This window comes from Chionomys nivalis, chromosome 26 (genome assembly GCF_950005125.1).
Source record: "Chionomys nivalis chromosome 26, mChiNiv1.1, whole genome shotgun sequence".
Taxonomy (NCBI): domain Eukaryota; kingdom Metazoa; phylum Chordata; class Mammalia; order Rodentia; family Cricetidae; genus Chionomys; species Chionomys nivalis.
This window is the reverse complement of record NC_080111.1, coordinates 747978-762937: the sequence shown is the minus strand read 5'-3', so window position 1 is coordinate 762937 and position 14960 is coordinate 747978. Positions and strand designations below refer to the sequence as shown.

Genomic DNA, 14960 nt, shown 5'->3' with positions numbered 1-14960 from the left:
CTCCTTGCGGTGATGCAAACCGTTCCCACACGCAAGCTTCTGCTTGGAAGCTGGCAGAGATGAAAGTTGCCTCTGAGGTGTTTGCTTCAGTGAGCATCTGCCAGGAGAAGCCAAACCAAAGTTTCTAACAAGCTGCTTCTCCCTTCCAGAGAGTAAGACGAGAGGTGACATGGATATGTCAGGAAGGAGAGATGGGCCGTTCTTGATTGGTAACGCGATGCTGCAGAAGGAAGCTGGGAGGTTGGGCGCTGGGGGAAGGGAAATGCCCTCCGAGGCTAGGCGCCCACTGCAAACACCGGTTACCCTGAAACCAGCCTTGGCCGCCTGCGCCTGAAGTCATCTTCCAAATCTGAAATCTGCCGAGGGGGGGGTCACATGGCAGAAGCTCTACTTGGGTTTCTCAGAATGTGGCCAGGAAGGGCCAGGAGGAGGATGTGGGTGGTGTGCGGTCAAGGCCTGGGCTGTTTAGGGCGGGCTGGGGAAGAGTATCCTTAGGTGAGGTTTCTTTGAAAATATCCACATTCAATGGAAAACCGTCGTTTGAAGTCCTAAGCCAAAGAAAAGAAAGCTGAGCGGAAGGCCTGAGGGTCAGGCTGGGAAGAGGGGGCTGGGGTGGAAGTGGGGTGAGGGTAGGGATGGGGTGCACTGGGGTGCAGAGCTAAAGGCCCAGAGGCATAGGTACAGCCTATGCCTTTGTAAATCCAGCTTCCCGGGATCTTAGACATTGTTGTGAAACAGCACACATTTCTTAGTTGGGGATTACTGAGATCTCTAAAAATAACCATCACTATGCAGGCAAGGTTAATATCTTACTTAACCCTGTAAGGAGAGGCAGCCATTAGAATTTATTAAGCTGCCGTTAAGTGTCAAGAACACATGAATTGCTATAAAAAAAAAAAGTTGAGGAAAACAAGAGACTTGTCCTTGGCCCGGAGGATCTTACGGAGTGGGAGGAAGAGAAGGTGGTGAAGAGGAAAAGGGGCACCCTGTACACATATTAGCACAAATCATATCAGAACAGCTCAGATCTGCAGTAATCAGCCGCAGATGTATAGAGGCTGTCTGTGCTGAAGGCAACTCTGGAGAAACGAGGATAATTCACGAGACGCTGATGGGACTGGCGGTGAATCTGCGGAGGGTTTTGCAAGGAGGCTGAGAGAAGGGTCAGACGAAGGGCATTTTAGGAGGCCCACAGCACCCACCACTTTCCTGGCACCTATGCCTCATGTGTCCACGCTGCCTGACCTGTTCTGCCCCCCTGTTTCCAATCTGGGCCTACAGTTCTTCCTTCTCAATGCCTAACTCATACATGTGCGTGTTTGGCCGTGCACACACCCACTCCCATCTCTCTCCTTAAAGAAATGTTCCCTGTTGGCTTCCTGTGGAGTCTATTATTCTGGGCACTGGAGAACGGCTGGCATCTTCAAGCCTTTATGGGCACCAGCTTTTTAGTGAAGAAGCAGCCATCACTCTCCAAACTGGTATGTCCCTAGGAACTTGGGTTTTGATTCTCCCCAGAAATCTGAAGCAAAGTTATCAACCAACAGACTCTGGAGCACACACTATCTAAAGATGTGTGTGTGTCTGTGTGTGTGTCTGTGTGTGTGTCCGTGTGTGTCCGTGTGTGTGTTCGTGTGTGTGTGTGTCCGTGTGTGTGTCTGTGGGTGTGTTTGTGTGTGTCTGTGTCTGTGTGTGTGTTCGTGTGTCTCTGTGTGTGTCTGTGTCTCTGTGTGTGCGCGCACACGCATGCACGCATCCACACGAGCGAGAAAGAACAATCTGTATTCCTTCTCTGTTCACCCTGCCGCAGAGCCCAGATCTACTCTGACACTTTGAGAAAAATGAAAAGATAGAATCTTGCAGGAGCCTGCCTGTGCTGGGGGAGATGAGGAGTGCTCACAGCAGGAGGGAAGTTGACTTTTCTTTATACATATAGGGGTTTTTCCATGCAGAGTTTAAATTATGCCTGATAAAAGGAGCTTCGTGGATGTTTCAGTTCTTTCAAATTCTCCTGGCTTCCTCCCAATTAAATGAGGTTTGTCAAAGCCACGGGGCTCTGCTGGCTGCTGCCTCGGTGGACAAGCACTTCCTGCAGCGACATCTCGAATCCCTGAGGGAGAAGATGAAAGGGCCAGCACCAAGAGACAGGGAAGAGGGGTGCCACCGCGTGTGTGTGTGTGTGTGTGTGTGTGTGTGTGCATGTGTGCATGTGTATGTGTGCTTAGAGCAGGTGTAGAAATACAGACAGATCGACATTAGGATGTGAGGCAAGCAGGCGGGAAGAGCAAAGGAATTGGGAAATTGGAGAGGAGAATGGATAGAAGCCCCCAAGCAATCTGTGTCCTTTCACTGCCGTGGCCTTGACTATGGGGCATCCTCCACTAAGGGGTGCATTCCCCGGCAAGGCACCACCTCAGCCTGCTTTTTCATTGCCCCTGGCAAAGAGCCATTGTTAACAGCCTGCTCTGCAGACAGAATCCCAGCGGAGAAGCCCAGCTCCCAACCTGCAGGGGCAGAAAATTCTCCTTTGCTGGGATGGGCTGCCGCAGGCACGAGAATTGGGGGGGGGGGGGGGAGTAAGATACGTTCTTCAGAGTGGTGTGTGAGAAGAATTGCTGTGTTGAAATTAGAGAGACTTTAGTATCTGCAAGCATTTCAGCATGGACTTGTTTAGGGACTTATATTTACATCAGTCTATTCTGCTTTTATTCTGGTCACAGTATAAGAGAGTTGTCACCTTACGATATATTCTGTTTCTCCTTTGATCTGGAAGATGCCAGCTCTTATTGTCTGGCCTCTGAAGAAGACAATTAAGCATGAAACCTGTAAGTGGAGCTCAGAGGACAGCCCAAATCCCCACAGAAGTTTCCTGTGAAACTCCCCACAAAAATCAAAGGCCGGTCCCCATCAATCTATGCCGATTTTCATCAAGCCTGGGCTCCAGCCACACTTTCCCTGGGTTGTGGCAATGCGTTTAGAGTCCTAGGAAACGGATCAAAGGTGATTTGTCATGGAAACCCAGGAATTCCAGGATTAGCTCCCAGGTGGAGATCCCTGCTAAGGGGGTGGGGGGGGAGAGTGTCAATGTGAGAAGGTTGAGCCTGTGGGAACGTCTGCCAAGTACCTCCTTGACTCTTGAACACCTGAAGAAACATTTGTTGAAGGAGAAATTATCGGTAGTCCCTCTCTCAAAACACACCCATCGGCAAGCTAATTGCTTCTGCAGATGGCCGGGGAGCAGTTCTCCCCAGTCGGCACCAGCTCATGGCTGCACTTGTGGTCCCCATGGCCAAGCCAGCAGCGCAGGCCATCAGCTGGGACAGCGAGGACCTAAAATTAGGCCCTTGGCAGTTCTCTAATCTTAGCTGCAGGTTCAGCCTCTTTGCTTAATTCCCTTTGCCCTCGGCGTGAACTTGGGCTCTGGGGAAGGAACACCAGTTAGTGATTTGGGGGTGGAGGGGTAGAAGACCATTAAGCTGCTCCTTCTAGAAATGCTCCATCTGTCCATTCTTACAGGAAGCCTTCCAAACATTACCCTTAAAAAAGTGAAGGCTGATTTTGGAAGCCCGCCATTCTTAGTACACATGCTGATCCACAGGAGTGTTTTTTATCTGGGCCAGTAAATGCCACATGATTTAAGAGTCTGGTCCTTAAGCCAGGGCGCTTGATCATCCCTCAAGACATCAAAGGTTCTCTCTCTCTCTCTCCCTCTCCCTCTCTCTCCTTCTCCCTCCCTCTCCCTTCCTCTCCCTCTCTGTCTCTCTCTCCCTCTCTCCCTCCCTCCCTCTCTCCCTCCCTCCCTCTCTCTCTCTCTCTCTCTCTCTCTCTCTCTCTCTCTCTCTCTCTCCCTCTCCCTCCCCTCTCTCTTCTGTCTGATTTTCTATCCTAATCCAGGTTTGAATAAGTCTCTACCATTCCTTCCTGGACTAAATCCCCTTCTCTCCTTTAAAATAGATCTTGGCATCATAGAAAAAAAAATATCCAGAAGTTTAAAAGCGTACTGTGTTTTGCATGCTTTGGTAGATACAATATCCTATGGGCTGCACGAGGGTGGAAGAGCCTGGAGCAGTTAGCTCTGCCTTCCCTACCTTCTTTCCCACTGCTCGGCTCTGAGAGCCCTGCCTCTCTCTTCCTGCCCCTATTAACACTGGACTCATATTTTGCTTCGCTCAAAAAAATTAACTTCTCTTTTAACATGATATCTCTATACATTTGATGATTCTCTGATGTCACATCACTGTTCAGTCGTTTCTGTAGTCTAGGTTTCTGTAATTATTATTATTTTGAGTGTGTGTGTGTCATGACTGTGTGGAAACTGACCTGGGAGTCATTCCTCAGGAGCTGCTAACCTTGGTTTTTGAGATAGGGGCGTCTCACCGGGATCTGGGGCTCACAGGTTAGGCTAGGTTAGGCAAGCAGTCAAGTTCCAGGGATCCGCCTAGCCTATCCCCTCTCCAGTACTGTATTACAAGTTCTCATCACCACGTTTTCACAGGGATGGATGCTGAGGCTCAAACCCAAGTCCTTATGATTTCACAGTGAGTATTTACCCTCTGAGGTGGAGCTCCAGCTCCTTACTCCTCCTCCTCTTCCCCACCACCATACTGGGGATTGAACCCAGGACCTCACACATGCTTGGCAAGTACTCGACCCCCAAGCCTTAGCCTTCTTTAACCACCTCCCACCACATACACAGCAGATATAAATTTCATTCCTCCAGGTTTTTTTTTTTGTTTTTTTTTTTGTCATTGGGCCTTATTGTTGAATTTTGAAATTCTCCCAATTTTTGTCTCGAAGACTCTGGACCCAGGACAGAGTCCATTTTCTCACAAAGTGGGCAAATTATGTTCCAGTTCATTCATCAAATATTTACCGAGTGTCTATTAGGTGTGGTGCCATTCTAGGGTTGCCCTCTTTGAGAGACACTGGCAGGATCTTGAAGCCCATCCATCACAGATTTTACTCTCTTTGTTGTATACATTCTTGCAACAATTTAAACATTTTAAGTGTTCACCAAGGAAGCTTGTCTGGCCTTCTGTATGACTTCAAGCTGCTTGTTTATTGCTTTGCTTTTTTAAAAAAATATTTATTTTATGGGTATGAGCGTTTTGCCAGCATGTCTGTATGCACCATGTGTGCCTGGTGTTCACACAAGCCCAGAAGAGGCCAGTGGATCCTCTGGGGATGGAGTTACAGAGAGTCCTTTGGAGAACAGGAAGTTCTTACAACCACTGTGGCATTTCTCCAGCCCGATGGTTACTTTTGTATCTAGTGTACTTAACGTGTAGCTAGACTATGTTTGAGGCCAGGTTTCAAAGTCTGAAGAAGTGGAGAAGTGGGAAGCGAGAGCCTAAGCCATGCTTGCTTCTCTACCCATTCCCCATTTATTTAATTATTTTTATCTGTCTGTCTGTCTGTCTATCTCTCTATTTTTCCTGAGGTGGGGTCTTGCTGTGTAACTTTGGCTGACCTAAAATTTACTATGTAAACTAGGCTGGTGTGCACCACCACAGCAGGACCTGAAACAGTGAATATATACCATTCTCTTTACCACTTACTTATTTATTCTAAATGTATGTATGTGTGTGTATGTATGTATGTGAACACTGTGGATTGGTGTGTGTGTGTGTGTGTGTGTTGTTCCTCATGATAGCTGTTCACCTTACATTTTGAGATAGGGTCTTTCACTGAGACTTGGACCTCACAGATAAGGCTAGACTGGTTGACCAGCAAACCTCAAGCATCCCTTTGTCTCTGCCTCCTCAGGGCTGGGATTACAGGCCTTTACCACCATGCCTGACTTTTATGTGGGTTCTGGGGGTCAAACTTGGGTCCTCATGCTCACAGAGCAAGCATATCACAGACTGAACCATCTTCCCATCCACTGATCCACTTTTCACACTGTTTACTGAGCAATATTCTTAAAGCAACCAGTCAAGAAGCAAAACTAAGGGCCAATGAGATGGTTCAGTGAGTAAGGGTGCTTCCTGCCAAGCCTGACGACCTAAAATACAATCCCTGGGATAAACCCCCATGGCTGAAGAAGAGAACTGGCTCCTTCAAGTTGTCCTCTGACCCCCACACACGTGCTGTGGTACAAGCACATCCGCCCTCACTCACTCATCGGTAACACATATGCAAAATAAATAAATGTAATGAAGAACTGGAAAAAAACCTTAAAAGCAGCAAATAAGGAAGAGTCCAGTATAACACATTTAGTCACTTTCTGCCTTGAACGATGTCTTCAACACATTCCCACATGGATGTGCATAAATTTGTGTTGCTAGGGGGTACGTCAATCCACCAACCCCTCCCTTTCACCAAACCTTTAAATTGGTTAAATTTGCTGGCATCACAGGCTCAGAGTCTCTAAGTCAATATAAATCATTCAGGAAAGTGTAAGAACTGGGGCAGGGAAAGGACCCTCCAGGCTGCTTGTCTCACACCGTCACAGAGAAATGTCTAATGCTGGAGAAGAATCACAAGGGTCTCCTTCCTGGCCATCTATGTGCTATAGGTAGATCTCATTTGTCCTAGGCTGGAAATACTATTCTCATAGTGTAGATTAGAAAACCAGGACTGCCAAGGTATGGTGGGGCATACCTGTGATCTCAGTACTCAAGAGGCTGAGGCAGGAGGATTGCATGTGTGAGACTTGTCTGGCCTACCTGGAAGACTGAGAGTGAAGTCACACAGCTGTAAGTGGAAGAGCCAAGGTTTTGACTTCACACGAGACTCCCAGCCCCAGCTCATCCCCAAAATTCACTTGATACCCAGACCTCACAAGGATGTTACAGCAGCAAAACGGTCTGAGTCAAGGTCCATTTTCAGTGCCTATGCCTGCTGCGGCTCTGTTTGCCGTAAAACCTGACTGGGAAAGGTCCCACAGTTCCCAAGTTGCACGTTTCATACCTCAGCTTGATATGTTATTGATATGATAGAAATTTACACCCCACTACCGCCTTCCCTTGTACAGTGAGGTTCAAGTATCTGCTATTTTTACCCAATCTTCCCTTTTTGTGCTAACACCTACAAACACCCTTGGGTCCTGAGATTTCTTACTTGCTGGTGGTTACTGGTTTTGTTTCACCCTCTGTTTGGCAAGAAAAAGCAAGAATCAGATGAAAATGGGGGGAAGGACATAAAATAGCAGTTTACTCCAGAGGAAACAAAAAAGCACACCCATCACCTAAAGGATAGCTTTGGGGGCTAAACAAAACCAAATAACTGTTAAGTTAGGGTTTTTGTTTTGTTTTGTTTTCCTTTAGCTCAATGACTCCCAGGGAAGGAGATGTAGCAATCAAAGGATTCTCTGCGGCCAGGAGTGTAGATCAACTGACTGAGGCTTCCATCAATATCAGATCCAACTAACCTTAAGTATCACGAGCTACACAAAACTGCTAATAATCAAGATACTTTTATCCCTGAAATGACCTGGCTAAACAATCGAGCAAGCTTAAAACATAGCCAAATAAACCAGGCGGTGGTGGCGCATGCCTTTAATCCCAGCACCTGGGGGGCAGAGGCAGGCGGATCTCTGAGTTTGAGGCCAGCCTGGTCTACAGAGCAAGTTCCAGGAAGCCAGGGCTATACAGAGAAACCCTGTCTCAAAAAAAAAAACAAACAAAAACCTAGATGTATTCAAATGCGGTATATAATGGTTTAAAAGTTACAAAGTAAAAATAAACAGTTTCAATACTGAGCACTAGAAAACCTGATTGGATAAATGTCAATGTGTCGACTGGACACACAGTGCTGTGTACCCCACTTAAAACTGCTCACGGCAGCCGGGCGGTGGTGGCGCACGCCTTTAATCCCAGCACTCGGGAAGCAGAGGCAGGAGGATTTCTGTGAGTTCGAGTCCAGCCTGGTCTACAAGAGCTAGTTCCAGGACAGGAACCAAAAAGCTACGGAGAAACCCTGTCTCGAAAAAATCCAAAAAAAAAAAAAACTGCTCACGGCAGTGTGCAGTGGGATAGGACCACTTCTGCTGGGACATAAGATACATAAAACCAGAAAAGTGGGCCTGAGCGTATGTGACCTCAATCCCAAATCGAGAGGCAGACTGTACGTTCGGGGGCGACCTGGGTCACATAGCGATGGCATCTTTTAAAATGGGAGAGAGGGAGAGATGAATAAATAGAGAAGGAGGAGGAGAAGAAAAAATAGGAAAAAGAGGAAAGCCAACTGGCATGGTGGCACGTGCCTTGAACTCTAGCACTCAGAAGACAGAGGCAGGTGGTTCTCAGTGAATCCAAGGCCAGCCTGGTGTACGGAGCAAATTTCAGACCATCCAAAAGTACGCAGTGAGATGCTGCCTCAGAAACCAAACCAAAAGCATGAATACAGAATGGCACATTATAACCAACTTGCAAAAGTTATGTGCATATGAGCAAAACTGGAAGTTAATACAGAGAATAAAAATGTTCCAGATCGCTTTCCCTCCTTTTCAGAATTTTCTATAATGGTGATGATTTATCTTTTGTTTTAAGAATGAGTTAGGCCGGGCGGTGGTGGCGCACGCCTTTAATCCCAGCACTTGGGAGGCAGAGACAGGCGGATCTCTGTGAGTTCGAGACCAGCCTGGTCTACAGAGCTAGTTCCAGGACAGGCTCCAAAACCACAGAGAAACCCTGTCTCGTAAAACCAAAAAAAAAAAAAAGAATGAGTTAGACCAAAAGGTTCTGAGCTCAGGACTGAGAATTAAGGCCTATGTTTTCTTGTTCTTTTTTTTTTTCCCCTTTTCCAAATGACAGATGCACCACTGGCCTTCATAAGCCTTGAGTTTTCCATCAGAATGTGGGTTAGCACTGGTTTTCTTTTATCCCAGAATAAACTGAGTGTTTACGAAAACTTCGGCTCACTGAATACAAGGGTTTGTATGAGTCTGGTTCTAGGGGATGAGAGGAAAAATGCAGAGGAAATGACAAATAGGCACCAATTAACTTTAAAGGAAAGATTATCTGCTTTAACGGGAGATGCGTGTGTAATGTGCCCCTAGTCTGAGTCGTGAGTGTGCCCTGGGTGAGTTAGCAACTTCAGTTAAAGGTATTCTGTAGTCCCTTGGGCTGTGAAGACACAAAGCTGCCACACACACACACACACACACACACACACACAGGAGCCAGGATCTGGCCTTCTTGCGCAGAAGTGTGCACTCCGAATAATCACACACAATATGCAGTTTTAGTGGCTGGACTGATTATGTGTCAGAACAACACAGCACACACGTGACGGGGGGGGGGGGGTAGATCAAGACATTTTGCAAGGTTGGTTTAATCTCCAAGTTCTTTGTGACTCCTTTACTCTTTAGTACAGACAAGGGAGATTGGATTATCTTGTTTCCTGGGAAGGTTACTCAGCGCCCCAATCCCATTAAAGTCACTTTCTACACTCCAGTGCACCGGCCTTCCCCAGGTTATCAGCAAGGGGAGAGTAAATCGAGACGCTGGGATCCGATTTCTAAGGAGGAAAGTCAAAGCGGAGCCTGAAAGGGGTGACAGCCAGCGGCCAGGAGTGGAGGAACTCAATTAGACGGAGAGACAACTATCTCATTATCTCCTCTGAAACGATCTAAACACGTAAGACTCTAGAAGTTTTAAGTAAACGTGTCTTCCCGGCCGTCTAGATGACTGAATTTCCTTCTCAGAGAACTTTTCAGCGTCCACTTTTGTATTTATTTATTCTAAACGCAAAGCAGCTGAGGTAATTACGCTGTCAGATTCGCTAAGCTAATGAGCAAGTCACCCAGTGGAAGGGCTTGCCTTGCTGAGATCACTGAGGGAGAGCTGTCTGCTGCCTTCCCTCTCTCCCTTCCCTTCCCATCATTTTCTTCCCTGCCTTTTTATTTTCTTTTACAGTGTGTTAGGAAAGAGAGTCCGGCAGTCTACGGCCGACTTGAATCCTTTTGATTAGACTCTCAGTCTTTCAATCTCTCTCTCTCTCTCTCTCTCTCTCTCTCTCTCTCTCTCTCTCTCTCTCTCCCCCTCTCTCTCCCCCTCCCTCCCTCTCTCCCTTCCTCTTTCTCTTCCTCCCTCTATCTCCTTCCCTCCCTCTCTCTGCCTTTTTCTCCCCCCCTCCTCTCCTCTCTCTTCCTTCTCCCCTCCCCCCACTCCTCCTCATCCCTACTTTTGTGGGGCAGGGAAGCCTCAGGGAACCCCAAGCTTTTCATGCCACTGTCTCCAAGGTGAGAAGGGGTCTCCTAAATGGGCTCCTATTTGTCTAGGGGGTCGGCTGCGAAGTATAGACACTGTTTATTTTAGCAAATTAACTGTTTATGCTGTGATGGACACATTATAGCATCCCTGTGAAAAAAATCCGGATCAGCAAAAACTTATTCTCCTCCCATCCCAGCCTAGCAGATCTCTAATTCCGAAGCACAGATTTCCCACAGCCTTGAAGCAGAGATGTCCAGGCCCAGCCAGGCAGGGCCAACAGCGCAGCTTCTTTCTTCCCTCTGGGTGCAAACAGTTCCGAGCAAACAATATCATTAAGACATTATGTGCCTTTGGTGTGTCAAACATAGGAGTCTGCCTCTGACACATACTGAGCTCTTTGGAGCAACCTGTCCCGCAGACCATGAGGCTGGGAAAGCAATGCCTGAGTTCCCACTGTAAGCAAGTTCTGTGCACATGCCCGGATGAGCCCAGGCTCCTGAGCTGCCCAGCTCTTGACCCCAGCAACGGCAACTGTTTGGCACCCACTGAATGTCAGAAACTGTAGAAGGCGGCTTGCACACATTCAGTTTTTGTTTTTGTTTTTTAACTCATGACAATCTGCTGGGAAGTTTTGTTCCCCTCTCAGGCAGATGAGCCCCTTAGCTTTGAAAGAACTAGGCCCATCAGTCTGTCGAACCCACTCAGAGACACAGGCGTCTGTGGAACTGCAAACCGCCAGGGTGCCCAGTCAGTCAAATCCAGACTGTCTCTGATGGGCAATGTTTTCATTGAAGAGTTGTTCCAACGTTAGAATGGAATGATGGCCACAGGCACTCAGAAGGAACTACAGAATGGGCCTTCCATGCCCGTGGATCCCCCACTATAGAGTCTTTGTGTTTTGGATTCAGACAACCCCACATATTTAGGGGCCTGCGTCTGGCCTTCACATGGGCCAATTCTTCTCTGGTCATTATTTCCTTTAAGATGCCGTATAACTGTTTATACAGTGAGTACCACATTAGGTTTGGTGAGTAATCTAGAGACAACTTAAAGGACACGATGTGTGTATGTGTGTGCGCGTGTGTGTGTATCTCTGTGTGTGTGTGTGTGCGTGTGTCTGTGTGTGTGTAATATGCACACAGGGATCTGCTTTACATGAGAGACTCAGCATCTTTTGGTACACGCAGGAACCAGGGCACAAGGGATGACTTCATCTCAAGTTTTGATCTTTTGGGGGTCTAGTGATGCCCCCTCTTCTCACTGGGTAACAACAGACCGTTACATGCTCCCTGTCTCCCAGCTGCCAGGGTAAACAACTGGCTCTACCACGTACAGTGTTGCTAAGTGCTAGTGTTCCATAGGTTAGGTGTGTTAAATGCTTGTTGTTGTTTTGAGATAAGGTCTTATCAAGTACATTTTTATTTGTTTATATACGTGAGTATTTTGTCTGCGTGTATTTCTGCACACCAGAAGAGGGCATGGGATCCTGTGGGACTATAGTATAGACTTAAGGTACCAGGTGGGTACTAGAAATTGAAGTCAAGACGTCTGAAAAGACAGCCACTGATTTTAGCCGCTGAGTCATCATTCCAGCCCTTTTAAAAGCATTTTTGATGGAGCTTCAGAGATGGCTCTATGGTTAAAAGTAACAGCTGTTCTTCCAGAGGACCATTCCTAGGTTCAGTTCCCAGCACCATTGCCATGGTATATAACTGTCTGGCCTCCACAGGGACTGCATGCACAGTGCACAAGTATACATGCAGGTAAAACCCATAAAATAAAGGATACATTTTGGATGTGTGAATACCTGTTATCTTTCTTTCGTGCTGGGAATTGAACCCAAGGACTTATACTGGTTTACTAGGATATACCCCATGGGAAGTCAAGGAGCAACTATCTGCGTATATGAATAGAGGTACTACATAAAGATATTTTGAAGCATTTTGCTTTTCTTTTTTCATTTATCAAATCCATGCCTGAGAGTCTATCTGAAGTCTTTGGGGCAAGCTTCCTAATTCTGCAACCCTTTAACACAGCTCCTCGTGTTGTGGTGACCCCCCAACCATAAAATTACTTCGTTGCTACTTCATAACTGTAATTTTGCTCCTGTTACGAATTGCAAAATAAGTGTCTGGTACGCAGGATATCTGATATGCAGTTTATCTGGCATGCAACCCCCCAGAAGATCGCGACCTACAGGCTGAGGACCAATGCTCTAGAGACTAACCACATCTGACAGGTTTTTCAATTTTATACCACGTGATCTTCTTTGCCTGCCCTTGTTGGGACTTCAGTTTGGACTCCTGGACCTGACGTTCTAACTCTTCACCTTGGGTTCCAGATCCTTCCCCAGTTTCACCCGCTAATGTTCCCTTGGCTGGTATGCACTGAACTGAACTAATAGGGAGCACTCGACAACTATTAGAGATTCGGTAAATGGAAGTCACCCCGAGTCAGTATAAGTTATTAGTCAGTCTGCCTGTTTTGACCTCTCCTTGGATAACAGATGTTACAACAGGCAGACAAGATATATGTCCTGTGAACGAGCTCAGGAAATCACAGGTTGATGTGTTCCTCTTTTCTTCCCTACAGAGGAGTCTTTGTTTGCAGTTTCGGGAGTGAAGCTGAAGCCAGAAATGTGCGACCTTTCGGCCTCCTACAGGAAGGGTCACTACCTAGCCGGCTTTAACAAATGTTGGTGAAAAGAAAAGGTCATCCCGATCTTTCAGGTAAATGGTTCCAGAGTCAGCACAGGGTCACTGCCGGCTGGAGGGAACCCTTTTCATCTCTGTCCTGGGTATCCCACTCCCAGGACTGCCTCTTCCTAAGCTGGGGACGAGGTGAGGATATCCGTGGCTACTTCTTCCACCCTTGGTGCTGCAGTCGGCTCCTGAGTCACATCTTGTAGGGATTTGTGCCAATACTGGCGGCCTTGTTTTTCTTAACTAGGTAGGCCTCTCTGTTAGCTGGCAAGGGACATCAGGGCTCACACTGACCAATGAGCCCACTTTCCCCAAAGCCTGAGAGGTCTCCTGGGTGCTGAAGTAACACGGCTTCTGCCAAGCCAAGATGCTTTGCCACCTTTTTGCCGTCTTGTGGTGACTCATCTTCCCAGGCATTCTCAGGTCCACCTAGAAGGGTTCTGCTAAGCCTGGTGGAACCCCAAAGCCAAGGACAGACACCCCTAGGCCTCTCAGAAACACTCCCTACACCGAGCCTCTGCCCCGAGTGGAAGGGACAGTAACCTAGACAGAGTTGAGTTAAGCCACGCGCAGGGCCAGCCAGCCCTTTAGGTGTCCATGGTCAGATTCCAAACCATAATAACTATTCCGTGATTGGGTCACCCCGTTGGCAACCACAGATTGGCCATGTCTCCTTTGGCCCTGCATGTATGTGGCGCACAGACGGACCTGCAGGCAAAACACGGAACAATCCACTTGCATAACAATAAATAAATTTTTCATGGATATTTTAAGATGATGTAATCATCACCTTTTGTTTTGTTTTGGTTTGTTTTTTGTTTTGGTTTGGTTTTGTTTTTGTTTTTGAGACAGGGTTTCTCCCAGCTAACATCACCTTTTTAAAAGACAAACTATGGAATTCCATGAGTAACTGCAGTAGTCTTAGTAAGTTTTCTTTGCTCAATCTGTAACTCTCACACTTGTTTCATTTCCTTTCAGGGCTGTAGCCATGCTGTTACTTTGTGTCCACTTACTATGAAGCTTCACGCCCTGCTCCATTCTGGACCAGAGATCTTCATTCTCTCTCCTGTTGCCTGGAGTATTTAAAACAGGATGCGCAAGGCCGCGGTCTAACACGTGCAGAGAACGCGATGGAAGGTTATCGCTATTTTTGTTGCCTAAGCAAAGGGACGCAAACTGAGGCTGTGTGAAAAGAGCCCCTCAGAACAGTTTCAACCATTTTATACGATTCCCTGACTGAAAGCTCCTTTTCTTGACAGGACAGATTGAGAGACAACCAGAGAGTTCTGGAGCCAGAGCCGGTGCTTGCTGAGGCCTCCCGTACTTGGGTTCCTTGCAGTTCCTCCCGACCCAAAGACTTCTGTGACAGGAGAGGATTAGTGTGGCTTAGAGAGGTATCCAGGGAAGGAGGTCTCCTGGATAAAACTGTCAGCAAATGGACCTGCTCAGAACTCTTTGTGATGACCCCCAGGAATGCATCTTTCCCCTTCATGGGCTATCAGGATGTATTACTGCTTCAATCCACCGGGATTGTAAGAGTTCACACTGAGCTGCTGACCAGAGTTGAGTTTCAGCCTATCACCTGCTACTGAATCGTAATTGTCCTCGTTGACGGCAAAGGCAATGAGGAGTCTAAGCTCCCATTGATGGTGGAGATACTGGAGCCTCGGAGACGGAACCCAAACTCTGTGGCACCGTCAGACACATGTGTGCGCATACAGCACCCTCCGCAGGGACACTACTGACATTTGTGCCTCCTAAAGGAAGCCCGGAAAACTCAAATTACTTCATCAAGGAGACTTCTCATGAAATATAGTAGCCTCGAAACCAGAGACCACTGGGTATCCTTTAGAAGAAGGAACCAATTAAGAGAGAATTTTTAAATGGTAACTGTCCACCCAGTGGCTGAGATGAAAGAAGGAGAAAAAGATACATGCAGATAGTCGTGTCTCCCCACCCCCAAAAGCTGCCTTTGTATATATTAGCAAGCAACTGGACAAAGTCTGCCCACTGCACCTGCAAGATCAAACAGTGTGGGCTGGACGGGGCAGGCAAGGTGTGTGTGTGCAAATAACAGATCTTATTCAACTTAGGAAAATGC

The 14960-nt window shown here is 47.2% G+C and overlaps 1 protein-coding gene across 1 annotated transcript in view; it reads left to right on the top strand.

Moving 5' to 3' along the window:
- Nucleotides 1–13873, top strand: part of Cdk15 (cyclin dependent kinase 15) — a 71227-nt gene extending 57354 nt beyond the window's left edge. Inside the window, exons 13-14 of the mRNA XM_057758740.1 lie at nt 12750–12886; nt 13838–13873. Of these exons, the coding sequence (XP_057614723.1) occupies nt 12750–12859 (110 nt within the window). The 3' untranslated portion in view covers nt 12860–12886; nt 13838–13873. The remainder of the gene's footprint in view (nt 1–12749; nt 12887–13837) is intronic.
- The last annotated feature ends 1087 nt before the right edge of the window (nt 13874–14960 follow it).